Source organism: Saimiri boliviensis, chromosome 11 (assembly GCF_048565385.1).
Source record: "Saimiri boliviensis isolate mSaiBol1 chromosome 11, mSaiBol1.pri, whole genome shotgun sequence".
NCBI classification, from domain to species: domain Eukaryota; kingdom Metazoa; phylum Chordata; class Mammalia; order Primates; family Cebidae; genus Saimiri; species Saimiri boliviensis.
Genome location: NC_133459.1, coordinates 5,735,600 through 5,756,085, shown reverse-complemented (window position 1 = coordinate 5,756,085; position 20,486 = coordinate 5,735,600). Strand labels below are relative to the sequence as shown.

The 20,486-nt window shown below is 41.9% G+C and overlaps 1 protein-coding gene across 14 annotated transcripts in view; it reads right to left on the bottom strand.

The window, feature by feature from the left end:
• The window catches only part of CAMTA1 (calmodulin binding transcription activator 1), a 964,942-nt gene that overhangs the window by 896,989 nt on the left and 47,467 nt on the right, over positions 1 to 20,486 (bottom strand). The window contains exon 4 of one of the 14 annotated variants that reach the window (XM_074380002.1): positions 1 to 20,486. This exon is cut by the window's left edge and continues 17,598 nt beyond it. The exons of the other annotated variants lie outside the window; for them this stretch is intronic. Within the exon in view, the coding sequence (XP_074236103.1) occupies positions 20,442 to 20,486 (45 nt within the window). The 3' untranslated portion in view covers positions 1 to 20,441. 14 annotated transcript variants of the gene reach the window in all.

Here is a 20,486-nt window from a genome sequence, read left to right as displayed (position 1 = left end):
CCCCATTTGGCTGTTCCTGAACTGTATCCTCTATAATCAACAGGTAAACCTAGGTAAATGTTTTCCTGTTTCGTGAGCCATCCTAGCAAATCAATGAACCTGAGGAGGGGGTTATAGAAATCCTCACTTCATAGCAGTCAGTAAGATGTAATGGGAGACCTGAACTTGCAATTGGTTTCTAAGGGACAATCTTGCAAGACTGAGTTCTCAACCTGTGAGGCAGGTAATTCTAGGCAGTCAGTATCCACACTGAGTTAAACTGCAGAATACCTGGAGCCCACAGAGAACTGGAGAGTTGGTTGATATTAAAAACAAAACAACAACAACAAAAAAAAACCCTACACATTTGATATTAAAAGCTTTGTGAGTAGAGAAGAAAGAGAATTGGGGTTTTGGTTTCTTTTTTTAAATCCTTCTCATTTTTTGTTGATCTAAAGAAGTGATAATTTTGTCCTCACTTCTGAAGGATATTTTTGCTGAGTATAACATTCTAGTTTGCCTGTTTACCTTCTTTTTTACATTTTCAAAACAGTCCATTGCCTTCTGATAAGAATGCACTGTCTATTACAGCTATTAAGAAATTAACTGTCAATCTTATTGCTCTTTTAAATGTAGTATGTAGTTTTTCTCTGGTTACTTTTTTTTTTGGAGACAGAGTCTCACTGTTGCCTCAGCTGGAGTACAGTGCTGTGATCTTGGCTCACTGCAACCTCCGCCGCCTGGGTTCAAGCGATTCTCGTGCCTCAGCCTCCCAAGGGGCTGGGATCACAAGTGTGAGCCACCATGCCCAGCTAATTTTTGTATTTTTAGTAGAGACAGGGTTTCAACATGTTGCCCAGGCTGTTCGCGAACTCCTGGCCTCAAGTGATCTGCCCACCTCAGCCTCCCAAGTGGTTGGGATTATAGGTGTGCACCATCAGGCCCAGCTAATTTCTGTATTTTTAGTAGACAGGATTTCACCATGTTGGCCAGGCTGGTCTCAAACCCCTGGCCTCAAGTGATCCATCTGCCTCAGCCTCCCAAAGTGCTGGGATTATAGGCATGAGCCACCACACCTGGCCTCTGGTTACTATTAAAATTTTCTCCTTGTCTTAAATTTTCAGCATGATCAAATAACATCACACTGAAACAGAAGGTTTGCAATATTTTTTAAATCCGTGATTAGATGACTTTTGGTTCTTATGAACAATTCTCAGCAATCATCACTCCAAATACTGTTTCTGTAGCACTCTTCCTTCCTTTCCTACTAAGATTTCAATTACATGTTGGTTAGACCTTTCCACTGAATCCCTAAGACTCACTGTTTCATGTATGTCCAGGCCACTTTTCTTTCCATGTTTCATTCTGAACATTTGTTTTCTACTTATTAGTATTACTAACATACTGCTAAGCCCATTAACCGACATCTTAATTTCAGTTACAATCCTTCAACTCTAGAGTTTACATTTGATTTTTCTATTGGGGAGGAGATGGTGTGATTCCAATTTCCCTATTCTTATCTTATAATTCCTTAAACATACTACATAAATTACCCTTTTCTAATAACTTCATTATCTGGATCCCTGTTGATCCACTTCCATATTCCACTGTTTCTCTTGGTGTTCAGTAACACTCTCTTAAATCCTCATCTGCCTGGTGGTTTCTGAGTGCCAGACGTAAATAAACATAGAGCTCATCTGAGGTTCTGAGTGATGTCATCTTCTTCTGTTAATAAAAGGAATTATACTTGCTTCTTTCCAGAATACCTTGATCCAGTCAGGAACTGAGAGGGTCTGGAGCTGGCCTTCAGTACCTGTGAGAAGCTACTATCCCTAAGATAATACGCCTTTAGGTTTCCTACTCAAACCCTAAGAAGTTTTCTTCCTCCCTGACATGTGCCAAATTCCAATTTTTGTCTTCTGCCCTCAGAATCTATCAAAAACCCTGTTTAGCTGTCCAGCTTCTTATCTGCCTAATTCTTCTGGAATCAGCAGATTCCTTTGGGGCAGAAAAGACTGCAAATGCTGGTCGCACATCTTGAGCTTCCCTACCCCACCACCATACCCCACATCTTAGACCCACATACCTTCACTATTTTGTTAACTCTCGCTTTCCCTCACATAAATTTTGTTTCAAATTTTTTCCATCATCTCTACTTGCTCTCAGCAGAAAATAAGGCCGAACAACTTGGTCTACCACTAACCAAAGAAAACAGAAAAATCTTCCCCAGTCTCCTTTCTTCTCTCTTTGTGGGTTTACCCCTTTTGTAATTTCTTTCTGTCATTTTGGAAGGATGAAACATAAAGACATCTTCAAAATTTCTTTCTGTCATTTTGGAAGGATGAAAGATAAAGACATCTTCAATAAGTCCTACTTAACCAGAAACCTTCAGTTACTCATTTTTAAATATATCATTTATATATTAAAGATATTAAACCTCTGCCTGTCAAATATGTGACAAATACTTCTCCCAGTTTGCCATTTACACTTTAATTTGATATTTTTAGCACACAGACGTGCTGTATTTACATGAACATTTGTTAGTCTTTTCTTTCTGTTATGATTAGGATGGATATGGTCCCTTCTAACCTGAACATAACGTAAATATTGACCCATATTTTCTCCTAGTATTTTTACTATTTTCACTTTCTACATTTAATTTTTAGATTTATTTTGGTATAAGGCATGAGGTGGGGACTTAACCTAATTTTTTTCTTCTTTTTTCTGAGACAAGAGTCTTGTTCTGTCTCCCAGGTTAGAGTGCAGTGGCACAATCTCAGCTCGCTGCAGCCTCCACCTCCCGAGTTTAAGCGATTCTCATGCTTCAGCCTCTCAAGCAGCTGGGATTACAGGCATTCATTACCACACCTGGCTAATTTTTGCATTTTTAGTAGAGACAGGGTTTCACCATGTTGGCCAGGCCAGTCTTAAACTCCTGACTTCAGGTGATCCTCCTGCCTCAGCCTCCCAAAGTGCTAGGATTACAGGCGTGAGTCACCATGCCCAGCCTACCCTAATATTTTTAAAGTGGGTAAGCCAATTTTCCCAAATCCATTTAAATAAACAGCCCTCCATTTCCTCCTCAAAACTACCTTTATCATACACTAAATTAAAAAAATATTTTCTTAACAATTCTCTAATGTTACTCTGCAACCTGGCACTGCTGATCCCTCACTCTCCTTGCTACTTTTCCTCCCTCAGTTTCTGTAACTCTCCCAGCTCCCCTCATCTTCAACTATTCCTTCTTAGTCTCCTTTGTACACACAATTTCCTTCCTATGTCCCCTCTCTCACTTCATCCTCGCTCATTTTCCAGCCTCCTTTAGTTCACTTCTAGAAGGTTTTTCTTCTCTCATTCTCCTACACTCCAAGGAAAATTCTATCCGTACTCTCAGCTTCTTTGAGCTCTCTCTAGGTCCCAAATCTACATCCAACTGCTTTCTAGGATCTCTAGATGTTCCCCAAGTACTCCAAGCTCAACCATACAAATATGAATACAGTATGTCCTGAAACCTGCTCTTCTTTAGGTTTTTCATTATCTAGAGTACCACCATCACTCAAGCCAGAATCTCAGTAATTTCTCCTCGCCTTCGCCATGAAAGGATCCAGAATAAGCCACTGTAGCATAAAAATTATTTTGAGCTGAAGGCATTTGAGTTCCTGAAACCCCTTATCTGCCTAAAAGCAGAGCCTCCTAAAAAAACTCAAATAACTCAATTGTCATAAATCCTTTCCCACAGGGGCAACTCTAATCTTCTGAGATGAGAACACAACCAAATAGACAATGTCACGAAAATATATAGCTTCCATTTATTCTCCTAAGGGCCCATTTATCTTTCCAAATAGTTATTTGTTTTCCAGGAAGTGCCCTTTCTCCCTCTCCTCTTCATCTATTAAGATGGTATATAAACCCCAAATTCTAAGGGCTCTTTTCAGTCACATTTATTTGCCAACTCCCCTAAGTATTTACAAGATAAAAATCTACCTTTTCTCTTGCTAATCTATCATTTGTCACTTTAATTCAAATGCCCCCAAGTACTGAACCTAACAGAGTAGAGAAAAAGTGTTACAGCCATCACATCTTAAGAGGTCACATTCAATGCTGCTGACTCTAGCTCCCAAGTCAGATCCTTTGCTACTGCCAATGCCTAAAAACAGGTCTTATTTACTACCTCTGGTATGGACTCCTCACCAGACTCTCAGCTTTCTTCCAAACCATTCTCTACATGGTCCACAGAGTAACTGCGTAACATAAAAATCAGATCATTTTCCTCTTCTGATTAAACTGTGGTAAAAGGCCAAGTGCAGTAGCTTATGCCTGTAATCCTAACACTTTGGGAGGCCAAAGTGGGAGGATTGCTTGAGGCTAAGAGTTCAAGGCCTAGGCAACACAGAGAGATTCTGTCTTTACAAAATAAAAATACAACTATTAGCCAGGTATAGTGGCGCACTCCTATAGTCTCAGCCACTCTGGAGGCTGAGGTATGAGGATTATTTGAGCCCAAGGAGTTCAAGGCTGTGGTAAGCTAGGATCAAGCTGGGAGACAGAGGAAGATCGTCAAGAAAAAAAAAAAAATGTTAAAATGCAAACCCAGGCTGGGCATGGTGGCTCAAGTCTGTCATCCCAGCACTCTGGTGAGGCAGATGGTCAAGAGTTGGTCTTCACCTGTGGTCAAGAGTTTGAGACCAGCCTGGCCAACCAACATGGTGAAATCCTGTCTCTAATAAAAATACAAAAATTAGCTGGAGCTGGTGCTGCACACCTGCAATCCCATCTACTAGGAAGGCTGAGGCACAAGAATTACTTGTGCCTCAGGAGGCAGAGGTTGCCATGAGCTGAGATCGCACCACTGTACTCCAGCCTGGGTGACAGAGTGACACTCTGTCTCAAAAAAAAAAAAAAAATTAAACCCAATGTGGCATACATAGCCTTCTATGCTCTAGCTGCTACTCTCTAACCTTAACTCGCCCATCTCTCTCCTTAACCCTAAACTAGCCGTACGGAATTATTCAAACAACTCCAACTACTTCCTTCTTCCGTTCCCTGGCACAGGAAAGGAAGTATTAATAGTCTGACTAAACGTAGTACCTTCAGCCCAGAGAGTTTTCTTACTGATTCTTTGTCTGCCTAGCAAACTTTCTAATCATCTTCAAGATACAGCGTTAGGGTCATTCTTTTAAAAATACCCATCCTTCACTTGAGGCCAGGAGTTCAAGTCCAGTCTGGCCAACATAGCAAAACCCCACCTTTACAAAAAAACACAAAAATTAGCCAGCGTGGTGGCACAAGCCTGTAATTCCAGCTACTCAGTAGGCTGAGGCAGGAGAACATCTTGAACTCAGAAGGCAGAGTTTGCAGTAAGCCAATATCGCACCACTGCACTCCAGCTTGGGCAACAGAGCAAGACTCCTTCTCCACAAAAAAAAAAAAATTCGGCCAAGTGTGGTGGCTCATGCCTGTAATCCCTGCACTTTGGGAGGCTGAGGCGAGGAGATCACCTGAGGTCAGGAGTTTGAGACCAGCCTGGACAACATGATGAAACCCCATCTCTACTAAAAATACAAAAATTTGGCTGGACATGGTGGCGGGCGCCTGTAATCCCAGCTACTCAGGAGGCTGAGGCAGGAGAATCGCTTGAACCCAGAAGGCAGAGGTTGCAGTGAGCCAAGATCACACCAGTGTACTCCAGCCTGGGCAATAACAGCAAAACACCATCTCGGGGGAGTGGGGGAGGTAGGGGAGAATCCACCCTTCAAGTGTTCAAGAGGACCATCACTGCCTTCTTGCTGCAGATATATCTTATCCATACATACTTTATAATTGTTACATCTCTTATCATACCATATTGCAATCATTTTTATGTCTGTCTTCCCTCTAAGACTATGGCCACCTTTCATTTACTTCCAACTGGCCAGATTTACATACTGATCAAGAGTGTCTCCTTGACCAAACTCTAGCCAAGCTCCTCTGAATCCTCTTCCCAACTAGCCTTCAACCTTCAGTGTCCATCCTTGTCTGTACAGCCCAGTTTTAGCAAGAATTCTGTCAACATGGCTTATTAATACTAGTGATTCTTTATTATATTAAATTTAATCCATGTAGAAATAACCTGTGTGTTGGGACTCCTTTTAGTTAAAAAGTTGACAACAAGCTAGCAAAAAATGTTTCTAGTCTTTGCATATAAATTTTACAAGCTACTGTTTTTGAGCTTTTTAAAAAACCTTAAAACAAAAAAATCCTTCCTATCCATTTCCTAACTATGGTACAACTACAGCCCCAGGCAGAAAAGCTGCATATCTTTATTTGGACAATTGTCTCATTACAAGGAGACTAAAAAGAGCCATAACAAACACTCAAATTAAAAAAAAAAAGTAGATACGGGCATTTTCCATTAGCTTTAGATGATAAGAATATTCTCAGGTTATCAAAAGATTTGATATGAAAGTTTTAATGAATCTGTAAAACCTACTTTTAAGTATAATCAAAGAAATTCGAGTTCAAATTTTAAAACCACATATACACAGTGAGAAGTAAGAAAAAATGCTTTATGGTTTGGCTGTGTCCCCACCCAAATCTCACCTTGAAATGTAATAATCCCCATGTGTCAAGGGTGGGCCCAGGTGGAAATAACTGAATCATAGGGGCTGTTTCCCCCATATTGTTCTCCTGGTAGTGAATAAGTCTCACAAGATCAGATGGTTTTATAAATGGGAGTTCCGCTGCACATTCTCTCGTCTACTGCCATGTATGATGTGCCTTTGCTTCTTCTTTGTCTTCTGCCGTCACTGTGAGGTCTCCCCAGCCATGTGGAACTGTGAGTCAATTAAATCTCTTTCCTTTATGAATTATTAGTATGTCATTATTAGCAGCATAAAAACAGACTAATACAACATCCCATTAACCTATTTTCAAAACTTATTCCCAGACCTGTCAGGAGACCTGGAGGTCTGTCATTAACAGATCACAGTTACTATACACTCTAGCTTTCCAAAGAATAGCAGTGTAGAATAACAGATACAACCTGGTAAGAAGCAGTCAGTAAATTGAAACTTCTAGATCTCCAAGAAGCAGCACTTAAATCATTCATGGTAACAACCTTTCTTTACAGTTTTCAACCTGCGACAGTTTTGTTTAAATAAATAACAGCTTTATTGAGATAAAATCCCCAAATCATAAAGTCCACCCACTTAAAGTATATTTTTTAATATATTCACAGGATTGTGCAACCATCACTGTGACAGTTTTTAACTCGATTTGGTTAGACTACAATTTCTTAGGATTCCCTTCCCTGAACCTGCACAAGATTTAAAAGGTGAAAAGTAAAACGGCCATTACTTTCTCAGGACCGAGATAGTTAGAGATGGTACAGAAACAGAGATGCCAGAGGGTTCCAGTTTGTTCACATATGCTGCTTCCGTCACTAGCTTTTTCCCCAATTGCCGGCCTTGCCAACCAACAGAAGCCCCTGGACCATCGGCAGCTGAGCAGCAGACCTACAGAAGTGGTTGCTACACAGAGCTTTTTCATCAGGTTCCCTTTGTGGTCCCACTCTAGAAGATGTTCATGCCTGGCTTCTCAGACCCTCCACAAGTTCTAACTCAGCCACCCACGCAGGTGCTTCAGGAGACATGTTTTCGCAACATTTCTCTGGTCCTCTAATTCCTCCTTCCTGACTGTTATTTTTCCAGCTTTACCCCACAGTTGTAAAATACCTTATTCCTACAAAAAATAAATCCTGGCTGGGTGCGGTGGCTCACGCCTGAAATCCCAACACTTTGGGAAGCCAAGGTGGGTGGATCATGAGGTCAAGAGATCGAGACCAAATACAAAAATTAGCTGGACGTGGTGGTACAAGCCTGTAATCTCAGCTACTCAGGAGGCTGAGGCAGGAGAATCACTTGAACCCAGGAGGTGGAGGCTGCAGTGAGCCAAGATCGTGTCACTGCACTCCAGCCTGGTAACGGAGCGAGATTCCATCTCAGAAAATAAAATAAAATAATAAAATAAATCCCGTATTTCATAACACAGTGGTTCTGCTTCCCTGACTGAATCCTGACTGATATCCACGAGTTACTTACGTGTCCCTAAACAATAATTTAGCACTGACTCTTCGAACTTTAGAAAAACAGAATCTGATCCTATGCATTCTGTGAGAATCTTCCATGGTGTTGCATGTAGCTATATTTTGCTCATTTCTCACTGCCGTTTGATAATCTATATTATACCATACACCATTTCAGTTTTTTGGTTTTTTGTTTTGTTTTTTTTTGACACAGGGTCTCTCACTCTGTCACCCAAGCTGGGGTGCAGTGGCACGACCTCAGCTCACCACAACGTCTACCTCCCAGGCCCAACCAATTCTCCCACCTCGGCCTCCCGAGTAGCTAGGACTACAGGCACACACCTCTACACGGGGCTAATTTTTGTATATTTTTGTAGAGACAGGCTTTTGTCATGTTACCCAGGGTGGTCTCGAACTCCTGGGCTCCAGCAATCCAACTGCCTTGGCCTCCCAAAGTGCTGGGATTAATGGCACAAGCCACTGTACCCAGTCCCATTTCAGTGAATTTTTTATTAAATTATATACAAACAGAAAAGAGCACAAATTATATTTGTGTGAGTGTGCATGTGTATCACACCTATCATCAAGAAAGAATATTACCAACACCCCAGAAGTCCTGCTAACATATCCTCCCTCCTCTCCAAAAGTAACTTCATCTCCTGATTTGCAACACCATAAATTAATTTTCCCTTTGTTTTGAACTTGTATCAGAATCAAACAATACATAATTCTGAGTGCTTGGTTTCTTTCTCTCAACATTAAGTTTGTGAGAGTTACTCGCTTCTTGAATCTTCATCAATTCATTAGTTTTCACAGCTGCACAGTCTGTCGGGAATACACATAAGAAGCAGAACTGCTAGGCTATATATATGGTGTGCACATCTTCCACCCTCATAGTTAATTCCACTTTCCCAAAGTGGTTAAACTAATGTAGATTCCCAACAGCAATACATGAAAGTCGCCCTGCTCTGCTTCTTGCTGACATCTGATGGTGTCTTTTTTAATCTGGCCATGCAGATGTATAAGAGCATCTTACTGTGGAATATACTCTACATCTCTCTGATGACCAGTGAGGTGGGGCACCTTTCCCTAAGTTTACTGACCTGTGAAGGGCCTATTTGGGTCCCTTACTCATTCTTCTGTTGGGCTGTCTTCTTCTCACCCATTTGTAGGAATTCTTCTAATAGTGTGTATGTAAGCCTATATTGGCCAATCTCACTCTATGACTTGACTTTTCATTTACTAATAGTGTCTTTAGATAAACAGTTCTTTGAATAAAATCCAGTTTATCAGAGTTTTCCTTTATTGTTGGTGCTTTTTGTGTCTTATTTAGTACCTATTTACTATACATATCAACACAGGCAAGTGAATAAATATGCAATGCATTCTATTAGATGTTGTAGGTGTATCAGGTGCTAAAGGTACACTAATTCATTAAATTCTCCAAACCATCGTGAAAAAGTAAGTATAACTAACTCAAAGGCAGAGACTACTGGAGGTGTACTGAACAGGAGAAGCAGCCACCAGATCCAGTAAACAGACCCTTATAACCCTAAGTGTTGTACACTAACTGTGCACTCTAGTGTAAGAGTATAATTCTTACAGTGCTCTCACAGCCACATCTAATATGCCTACCCATATACACAGAACGTGCACATACATATAACATGTTACCCATATACATGTAACATACATAAACATATACACAGACATTTAACATTTACCCACATACATATAACATTTCTGACTCATTTCAAAAATTAAAGTAAGGCCGGGCTCAGCGGCTCACGCCTGTAATCCCAGCACTTTGGAAGGCCAAGGCGGGCAGATCACCTGAGGTCGGGAGTTCAACACCAGCCTGACGAACATGAAGAAACTCCGCCTCTACTAAAAATAGAAATTAGCTAGGCGTGGTGTTACATGCCTGTAATCCCAGCTACTCAGGAGGCTGAGGTTAGGAGAATCCCTTATCCCTTGCACCTGGGAGGCAGAGGCTGCAGTGAGCCAAGATCACAACATTGCACTCCAGCCTAGGCAACAAGAGTGAAAACTCCGTCTCAAAAAAAAAAAAATTAAAAAAGTAAAAAACTAAAGAAGTCAACCTGACTAAAGATTACATTTTATTTCCAATGCAATCTCATGAAAAAGTCAGATAGCACAGGCCTAAAACATTAAGATTGGCATCAATAATCACAAACAATTCAATGGTACAAATCAATAATATGAAAAAAACAAACAGTAAGAAAACTGTAAATCAGTAAGCGGAATAGGAGGAAAACAATTACTTTGGAAAGTTAGAAAACAAAGTGAGATTTACCACGATGAAATATTTTTAAAATTATACTGAAGCTGTTGTGGGAGTATGTCGATGTCACAGAGAAGTATAAAAACATTTAAGGTCGGGCACAGGGGCTCACGCCTGTAATCCCAGCACTTTAGGAAGCCGAGGCAAGTGCATCACCTGAGATCAGGAGTTTGAGACCAGCCTGGCCAACATGGTGAAACCCCGTCTCTACTAAGTAAAATACAAAAACTAGCGGGGCGTGGTGGTACATGCCTGTAATCCCAACTACTTGGGAGACTGAGGCAGGAAAATTGCTTGAACCCAGGAGACAGAGGTTGTAGTGAGCCGAGATCACTCCAACCTGGGCAACAGAGCAAGGCACTGTCTCAAAAAAAAAAAAAAAAAAAAAAAAGAAAGGAGTTTGGAAATATACAATGAGGACGGTTAAATTACTCTCATAGTAATAAAACTATCCCCAACACTTTGGGAGACCAAGGTGGGTGGATCACAAGGTCAGGAATTCGAGACCAGCCTGGCCAACATGGTGAAACCCCGTCTCTACTAAAAATACAAAAATTAGCTGGGTGTGGTGGTGGGCGTCTGTAGTCCCAGCTACCTGGGAGGCTGAGGCAGGAGAATCGCTTGAATCCGGAAGGCAGAGACTGTGGTGAGCCAAAATTGCGCCACTGCACTCCAGCCTGGGCAACAAGAGCAAAACTTTTTCTCAAACATACATGAGACCATTAACAGCCATCCCTACTCTGAGAACTCCCTGTATCAGGTTTGAGCTAACCTCTTGATCACTTTTCTGGAACTTTCCCTGACCAAACCAACACCATAAAGTTTTCTAACAACTGAAATTCCTCAAAAACTGATCACCTTGTAAAATATTGGGTCTTTCCAAACTGGATGACCAATTATAAGGAATGCTCGTCTCACAGTGTTCCAAGACCAGGTAGGAAATGTAATGAACATCTATGAACCCTAAGGTGTAGAAAGAACAGCAGCTAAAAGATGGAGACAAACTATGGGAGGAAAAGAAGAAAAAATAATTCCCACTTTACTTTACAAATAGCTGCTTCATCACATTAGGCTAAACCATTCAGAAACGAAACAAGTGTGAAGAAAGCTACCTGAAAAACGGAAATGAACAAACTGCGCCCTAACAGATACCAAGCTTTGAGTAGTATGCACTGCTTATGAGTTTTAATCCAAATTCAGATATATCAGTTGATTCAGATGATCTACATTTTAATAAAGTAACTACATCTAATAATGTAGTTATTAATGTAGTTATCACTTGTCTATTACAAATGTTCCCCTCCAGATTTCCTTTTGCTTACTTTTTTTTTTTAAACAAAGTCTTGCTCTCGTCACCCAGGCTGTAGTGCAATGGCACGATCTCGGCTCATTGGAACCTCCTGGGTTCAAGCAATTCTCCTGCCTTGGCTTCCCAAGTAGCTGGGATTACAGGCATGCAACAGACTGCCTGGCTAATTTTTTTGTATTTTTAGTAGAGACAGGGTTTCACCATGGTGACCAGTCTGGTCTTGAACTCTGGACCTCAGGTGATCCACCCAAGGTACTGAGATTACAGGCATGAGCCACCGCACCCGGCCCTTTTGCTTATTTTTAACCACAATTTGTTTAATCACAGTGAAGATTTCTTTTGAAAGCAGTCAACAGTAGATTTAAGGCAGTGGTTCTTAGTCCTGGCTGCACTTCAGAATCTGCTGGGGAGTTTTTAAAATCCTCAGCTTAGGCCCTATTCCTAAGACTCCAGATGAATTAGTCTGTGGTGGGGCCCAGGCTGTGATATGTTTACAAAGCTGTCCCAGTGAGTCTAACGTACAGCAGGGCTGCAAACCACCAATATGAAGACAGAGCACTGACTGGACTAGGAGCAGGAAGAGGACTGGCTCTTCTGAGCCTCACAGCGAGGGCGTTTTTACCACGTTGTACAGCATCACAGCAGACTCACTATGACATCCACTTGTTTCTAAATACCCTTTAAGACCAGCACCTCCCCCACTTGAGAGCCACTGGTCCAGGAATGAATGGGTCTGCACTAACTTGGTCTTCCACCCCTCTGAGCATGTTGTGGAGTGAATAGATGTTATTAAACATAACACAGTAAAGAAAGAAATGGAGGCAGGACTACAATTTAGCAGGTGAGGAGAGAACAGCAGAAGTGCAAGGGAAGTGGTTGGGGCAGGAGAAGAAAGGAGATGCCCCCTCATGACTGAGCCAGGTTCCCCAGCAAGAGAGGGCACAGGTTCCATACTGACTTCAAAGATTTGGCCAACCACCCATGGAATGATGACAGCATCTGATGTGCAGTTGTGGGCCCTGCAGTTGCTGCTCACCAAGATCCTTTCCACTGACCAGGCACAAGCAACAGGAGTCATCAGTACGTTCTGCTGCTCTATTAAAAACAATCCTGTGAATTCCACTTTCATATGTCTCCATCTCTATAAACCATTTCTTGGCTTCACTCCAGGTTCTTCATCCAGTGAATCTATTCCAGAAGATACCACACTAATGCCCTGTCCTTACAAGGGGTCTTCCCGGAACCTCCGCTCTACATTCCGTCTCCCATTTCATCTCTGAGGCATCCTCTGTGCTTTTCCTTTGTAATTCTTGCCACCACTTACTTTCCTTCACAGCAAAACTGCCACCAAGATTCTTTAAGATGTGCAGCCTCCACATCCTCACCTCTCTGGGCTTCAAATACACTCCAATTGGGCCACCACACCAACACTCCATTGGAACCACTCACCAAGGTTTACTCATCACGTGACCAAATCCAACAATGACTTCTCAGTGGAACAGACAAACAGATTCCTCCCTAGGGCCTCCATAAAGAACATGGCCGTACTGGCACCCTGACGGCAGCCCAATGAGACCCATGTCAGATGACTGACCTACAGGACCGTTAATAAACTTGTGTTTTAAGCAACTAAATTTGTGGTAATTGGTTACAGCACCAAACATAAAAGCGATGCACCCTCCTTAGAACATGTCCTTCTCCTGGTTTGCACCTCACACCTGCTGCTTCAGCACTGTGCTTCCACCTCAGGCCAGCCTCCCGTGCTGCCTCCTCCTGCTCTGCTCAGGGCTTAGTCTCCCTTTCCCCATCCATCTTCTGCATCTCGTGTGATCTCACCTAGTCTGTGGCTTTAAATGTCACCTGTGCATTGACAGCTCTCCAATATTTATCTCGACAGGACCCCTCCCCAGATTTCTGGTCAGCTGCCTATTCACCATCACCATTCTGGTGTATAACAGACATCGCACAACCAGAACATCCCAAGAACATTCTTGATCTCCATTTCTCTGTCTCAATGACAAGCCCTAGCACCAGTGCAGTAGCTGCAGCCACAAAATTTCTCCTTTCCTTTACCCGCTAAGTCCAATCCCATGAACTCTGACAGCTCCACCTCTGAAATATACCCACTTCTTGCTCCATCCCAACTGCCACTTCTTACCAAGATCACCAGTTACTGCAACAGACTCCTAACTGGTCTCTCTGCTTCCTCTCACTGCCACACAGTAGCCAAAGAAAACCTTTGAATGTAAAGCTCCATATTATGTTTCTCACCTCCTAATAGCTCATCCTTCAATAACTCTGTGTTGCCTTTAAAACAATATCTCAACTTTTGTGTGTGTGTGTGTGAGATGGAGTTTTGTTTTTATTGCCCAGGCTGGAGTACAATGGCACAAGCTCAGTTCCCAAGTTCAGTTCCCAGTTCCTGCCTCATCCTCCCACGCCCGGCTAATTTTGTACTTTTAACAGAGATGGGGTTTCACCATGTTGGTCAGGATGGTCTTGAACTCCTAACCTCAGGTAATCTGCCCACCTCAGCCTCCCAAAGTGTTGGGATTACAGGCATAAGCCACCGTGCCTGGCCCAGAATCTCAACTCTTTATGCCTACTTGGCACAACAAAATCTACCCTGCCTACGTCACCCAGCTCATCTCTGCTCCAACCAACAATGCTTTTTTCCCACTTCCGCAAAGCAAGCATATTCCTGCCTCAGGGCCTTTGCACAGACTATTACCTTCGCCTAGAATATTCCTCCCTGAGATCCTCAAGCAGCTGGCCTTCCTTTATCACCCAGTTATCAGCTCAAATGTCACTTCCTAAGAAAGGCCTTTCCTAACAAACTCTACTAACATGCTCACACCTCAGTGTCCTGCTCTACTGTATTCTTAGCACTCTCTGAAATTCTCACCTATTTGTTCACTTTTCTATTGTTTTCCCTCTAAACCATAAGCTCCCTGAGAATTGGAACCTCATCTTATACCCTTAGCAATTCCAACTAGTGCCTGGTACATAGTTCACGATCAAAAATATTGCTGAATGCATAAATGATGGCATTAAATTAAATGGAATATTAATAGGCAGTCAATAAACATGATGTTGGCTGAGCATAGTGGCTCACACCTGGAATCTCAGCACTTTGGGAGGCTGAGGCAGGAGGATCATTTGAGGCTAAGAATTAGAGACCACCCTAGGCAAGACAGCAAGATCCTGTCTGTACAAAAAATAAAAAACTTAGGCATGGTGGCCCATGCCTATAGTCCTATATATTCAGGAGGCTGAGGCAGGAGGATTGCTTGGGCACAGGAGCTTGAGGGTGTAGTAAGCTATAATCACACCACTGCACTCCAGCCTAGGTGACAGAGAGAGACTCTGTCTCACTCCATCAAGAAACAAACAAACAGGATGCTGTGGATCACTATCAAAAAAGGCCTAACATGTATACATGTTACGAGAAAGGCCAGGTTATAAAACTAGGTGGATAGTAAACCTATTCTAGGTTAATAAATTCAGAAAAAATGTCCACACAGGCACAGAAAAATATCTGTAGATACATATATCAGAAAGAAATCTGACCAAGAAAAAAATCTGAAGATGCATAATTGGAAACTGTTGACTTCAGAGGGTAGAGTTTGGAGCGGTTTGGCCATCTCTTTATTGGTGATGTGGTGTATAAATTGCCTTTCCTGGGCTTCATGCTTCTACCTGGAAAAAGCTCCTTCCCAGGGGACATGCTGGCTTTCTACCTCACCCTTCACTCACTCCTCAGGAGTGGCTTACCTGACTGCAGAGTCCGAGATGAAGAACCAAGCATGTCTACCTCAGTCCCCCCTTCTGCGGTTGTGGGAATTCATTCCCACACAGGGAGCGCATATTTTGCTCCTCTCCTCTGCCTCACAAGCTTTTCTGGGGTAGCTCCCATGGATTTGCAAATCAGCACCTATCACCAAGCCAGACTGTTTAATTCAGGAACAGAGTATTAGCAGCCCACTTGAGCACTAGACTAAATGATATTTGTTGATGTAAATCTTTATTCATTCATTCACTGAACAGTCCCTGGACACATCAGGGACTACTGTATATACTTAGAACAGTGCCTGGCATGTATGTATGGCATCTAGGCTCTTGGATCCATCAGTGAAGAGAGCAAAGATCCCTGTCCACTTGGAACTTAAGATTCTAGCAGGGTCAGCCAGATAACACACAGTAAAAAGATGTAACTTACGCAGTATATTCGATGATGATAAATGCTAATTCCAAAACACTTATGTCTCACTACTCTCATTTATGAAATAAAAAATACATAATCACCACACAGCAGGTTCTCTGAATTGCTTCAAGAATAGATTGTTGAAAACTGCTTAAATACAAAAAAATTTTGATTAATAATAATTAAAGCATTTAACAAAAATGCTTCTTAAATAAAACAAAGTCTAAATTTTGCTCAACAGCACAAAAATAAAATAAAATTTTAACTAGCACATTAACAACTATCTTCTGACATCAGGAATGTGGATCTGTTGCTACACAGCTGAAAGATGTGTCAGGAAAAACGGGAAATGACTCTACTCAGACCTTAATTTCATAGATTCTGCTTAATTTCCAGCTATTTTAATGCACCCTTTCTCAGAAATGGGAAGCAGATGGCATTTTCCCATTCTCTTCACTTTCTTCACTTTCAAAGAAGGAAATATACGCAAGTGTTTTCCCCTTGTCTCTCTGAAAAAGTGTCCCTTTGCAGCATCTCCTAAAAAAGATCCCCATCTTCCCACGGGGAGCCTCCCCTTGGCCAGCCTCTCTGGATAGTCTCCACTCCTCACCACAAACCACCAGGAGATGGGACCCTCGGTACCTTGTCCTTGACCTTCTTTCTGACTTTCCCTCTTCCTACAGGGTGATCTTAAGGGTATAGGCTACACACAAAATTTCTAAATGTTGCTCTCTTTCCTCAAGAGGCTTGGCCTGGGACCAGCAATACCTGTCGCAGCTCCTCTGAACAGCCGCTTCTCTTCAGACTGTAGACTAGAGGTGGCTCCTTTTCTAGCCGAGGTCAAGTGACTTTTCTGCTTCCTTGTTTCTTGCACATGGGAGCCTTTTCTCCCCCAGAAACTCCTTGGAGTTGTGATAAAATGAACTCAGGGCCAAATGAAGCTTGCCTTAGAATCCACCTCAGTGCTACAGCAGATACCCCACCTGGATGAATGCACATGCATGCACCCACACGCACATGCACACACACATGCACAGACGTACACAAACATGGACCCTGCTTCACCTTGTCCAATTCTCCAGAGTTGAAGGGCCTCCCAGTTTCCTCCTCTCTCCCCAGATGTAAATTCCAGGTTCTCGACATTTTACAATCTTTTAAGTCTACCCGCTTCACCAAACCAGTGAACACTACCACAGAAACTTGTAAAAAAAACTTTATGAAAGCCACCTAGCCTGCCCATAATACATAATAACCTTTCTTACAGAGAAAACACTCTCCCAAACACACATTTCTATTTCATCACATTCACCCCAACCCATCTGTGGTCTCTCATCCATCTAGAAAGGATTTCTTTTTGTTGTTTCTTCATTTGCTTTTCCAGCTTTCTAAAAGCACTAACAATGTAAAACTTGTTTAGGAAATTCTTTTAAAACCTTCAAAAGAACTTTATAATTATCAAGATAACAGAATTTATCATCAGAAACCTGTGGTAGGCAGTATTTGAAAAAGACTTGAAGGTGGGGAGGCAGGTAGCTGGACAGGCCAGTAAGCAGGCAGACAGGTAAGGAGATACATTGTGACACTTGGCTTTAGGGTTCTGCTGTTTTCAGCTACTTGAGCCAAATGGATATGGAGAAGGAGCGAGGGGTGGGGGCAGGAATTATTGTTCATGCTACCTTTTCAAAACACATTGAAAAATTAGAATATGTTTCTGTATACCCCCTCCACTTCCATCCAAACTTTCAAAGAGCTTCCTATGTCAAGACATTAACGGATAATTTAGACAAATGCCAAAAATAAAACCTTTGCCTTCCACAATTTTTAGGTGCTTATTAGCTAAAGACATGAGGAAAAGGTTCTAGAAAGCTTGATTGTAACCTATGTAGCCAAAGCACAACAAAACATGCATGAGTGCTACGGGGACAGCAGAGCTGAGCAGACAGTCCAGTAAAGTTCATTAGAACACATTTCCAGGAGGCTGAGATTCTTCATCTAAGTGGGCTTTCACCTGGGCACGTGTCAGAAATGCACATTCTTGGGCCCCACCCAGGACTGGAATTCAATCTCTGAATTCCAGCTTCAGTACTAGACAGGTATGGAAACTTGGAAAAGATACCAAAGAACCTTGAGCCCCCTGAAAAGATGCTGCGAACCCCTGAGCATGCTGACTCCACTCAGTCCAGAAGGCTGCAGGGGTGATGAAAAATGTTCTGAACTTACGTAGTGGCGATGGCTACACAAGTCTGTAGATCTATTATAAACTACTGAATTGTCTAAGTGCAGGCGGGGGCTCACACTCAAAAACCCAGCATTTTGGGAGGCTGAGGCAGGAAAACTGCTTGAGCCCAGGAGTTCGAGACCAGCCTGGGCAACATGACGAGCAAGACTCGATCTCTAAAAACAATGTATAAATTAGCTGGGTGTGGCACACGCCTATAGACCCAGCTACTCAGGAGACTGACGTGGGAGGACAGCTTGAGCCCAGAAGGTCCAGGCTGCGGAGTTATGATTGTGCCACTGCACACTCCAGCTGGGGCAACAAGGCAAGACTCTGTCTCAAAAAAAAATAAAAAAGGTCTCTCTAGTCTCAGCTGCAGAAGCAAGATGACAAAGGGAATGTCATCATTTGGAAAGCACTGCAGTAGGACACACACACCGTGCCACTGCTGTGCTGTGAAAGCCTACCACCTTCAGAAGTTGACCTATGGCAAATGTGGCTACTCCACCAAGCACGGGAGGACGTATAACTGGAGTGTCAAGGCTAAAAGACGAAGTGCCACTGGGACTGGCCAAACAAGGCATCTAAAAATTGTACACCACAGCTTCAGGCATGGATTCTGTGAAGGAACAATACCTAAACCCAAGAGGGCAATTGCTCGACCATCCAGATCATCTTAGGAATTTCAACAATTAGTCACGCAATAAATGTTCTGGTTTTTAAAAATACAAAAACTAAATAAAAATAAACAACTACTGAATTGTACAACTTTAAGTAAAAAGATGACTGACAGTTAAAAAAAACTTAATCAAATAAACTGTAAACCTAGACCCAAGCCTCCCTGCAAAGTCCAACACTCCCAAAAAAAACCTTCAAAAGCAACAATAATCTTCAAAGACAAATCTTCAAAGGTCACCAAGTGCCATCACCTAAGACCCAAGAGAGGCCAAGTAGGTTAAGTACCTTACCCAACACTCAGCTGAGGAGTGGCAGAGCCAAGACTAGAATCTGCTTCTGACATCAGCTCTGCGCCCCTTCCAAGAGAGCAGCGCTTCTGAACTGAACCCCTGTGGAAGTATTATCAGGGGGCTGTGAGCCCATAAAACAGTTTTAACTCTGCATCTTAATTTAGTGAATAATCTGAAAAAGTAACATCTAAACCAAGTATGTTCTAACATACAAATTCACTGCTCAGGTTTGTGATTTCTGGTTACATTTGCCCTAGTACCCAGTGGTGTCATTTAAATGTTTCTTGGGCTAATGAGAAAAAACAGAAGTGAATTTAAGACTAAATGATATATTTGTACCAAGGTCTAATGACAGACTTATACAAATGCGTACTGTGTAAATGACAGCTTCCCAGTGTAAAATAACTGCAGGACACAAGATAGTACCACATGCCAAATTCAAAAGAATCTGCTTGAGAACAGTCAGTTTGATACTCATGTTGCAAGAGACAATTCAGTTTTGCAAAACATAATCTACTGCATTTAACTAAACCTGTTAACATAAACTTTATTAATTTTGTAGTTTCTTTTTATGTAATGCATTTATCTGAGTTTTATATTTGCGTAAGAACTCCAAGAATTAATTTTATACTGAGTTTTTTTGTGTTTTTACACAATTAATTCATCCAACAAATATGTATTGAACACTGACTATGGCAGGTATTTTAAGTGCCACATTCTGAAGTAATAGCATAATAAAACTAGTTTAGGCTGAAACTAAGGAAGACTCACAGAAATTTCCTTCCTTTAATGAAAATGTTCTTTAACATCTTATTTAAATGTTATAAATCTTGCTGTACTCTGCAGGTGCAATTTACTTCTCTTACTCTTCTACAGTGTCAAATCTGCCTTCACCTGTCGCCCCTCACCTATGTGGAATGACATTCCGCCCTAGCTTTTCAATATATTCCATGGAATGCCGCTGCTGCTGAGGCACTGCACACTTGACACAGGCTGTCTGATCTACAGGCTTGTGCCTACACCTGGTTTTCAGTTTCATGTATCTCACTTCGTACTAGCAAGGTGAACAGAAGAACTATATTTAACCCAACTACTACAAAAGTATTACATTTATTTTGAAACACTGTATCATAAACTGTGTTTAAAAATCAAATAATGTTACTCTTAAAACTTGGCTCTCTGTGTTGTTTATATCTGCATTTTCATATCTGTAATTTAATCAGAAAAGCCCTGCTTGGAACAAAAAGATCTGGGACCGTTTAAACCACTGTCCTGCCAAAAGCTAAAGAAAACCAAGCCCTACCTAAAGGTTAACGGACTTTCCAAGTCATCAAAACTGAAATATCTCACCTGCCTTTATGATTACAGTACTGGTGCTTTTCAGCTTAGCTCACATTCAGGAAGTCTGAAGAGTCTTAAATGACCCCCAAAAAACGTGTGT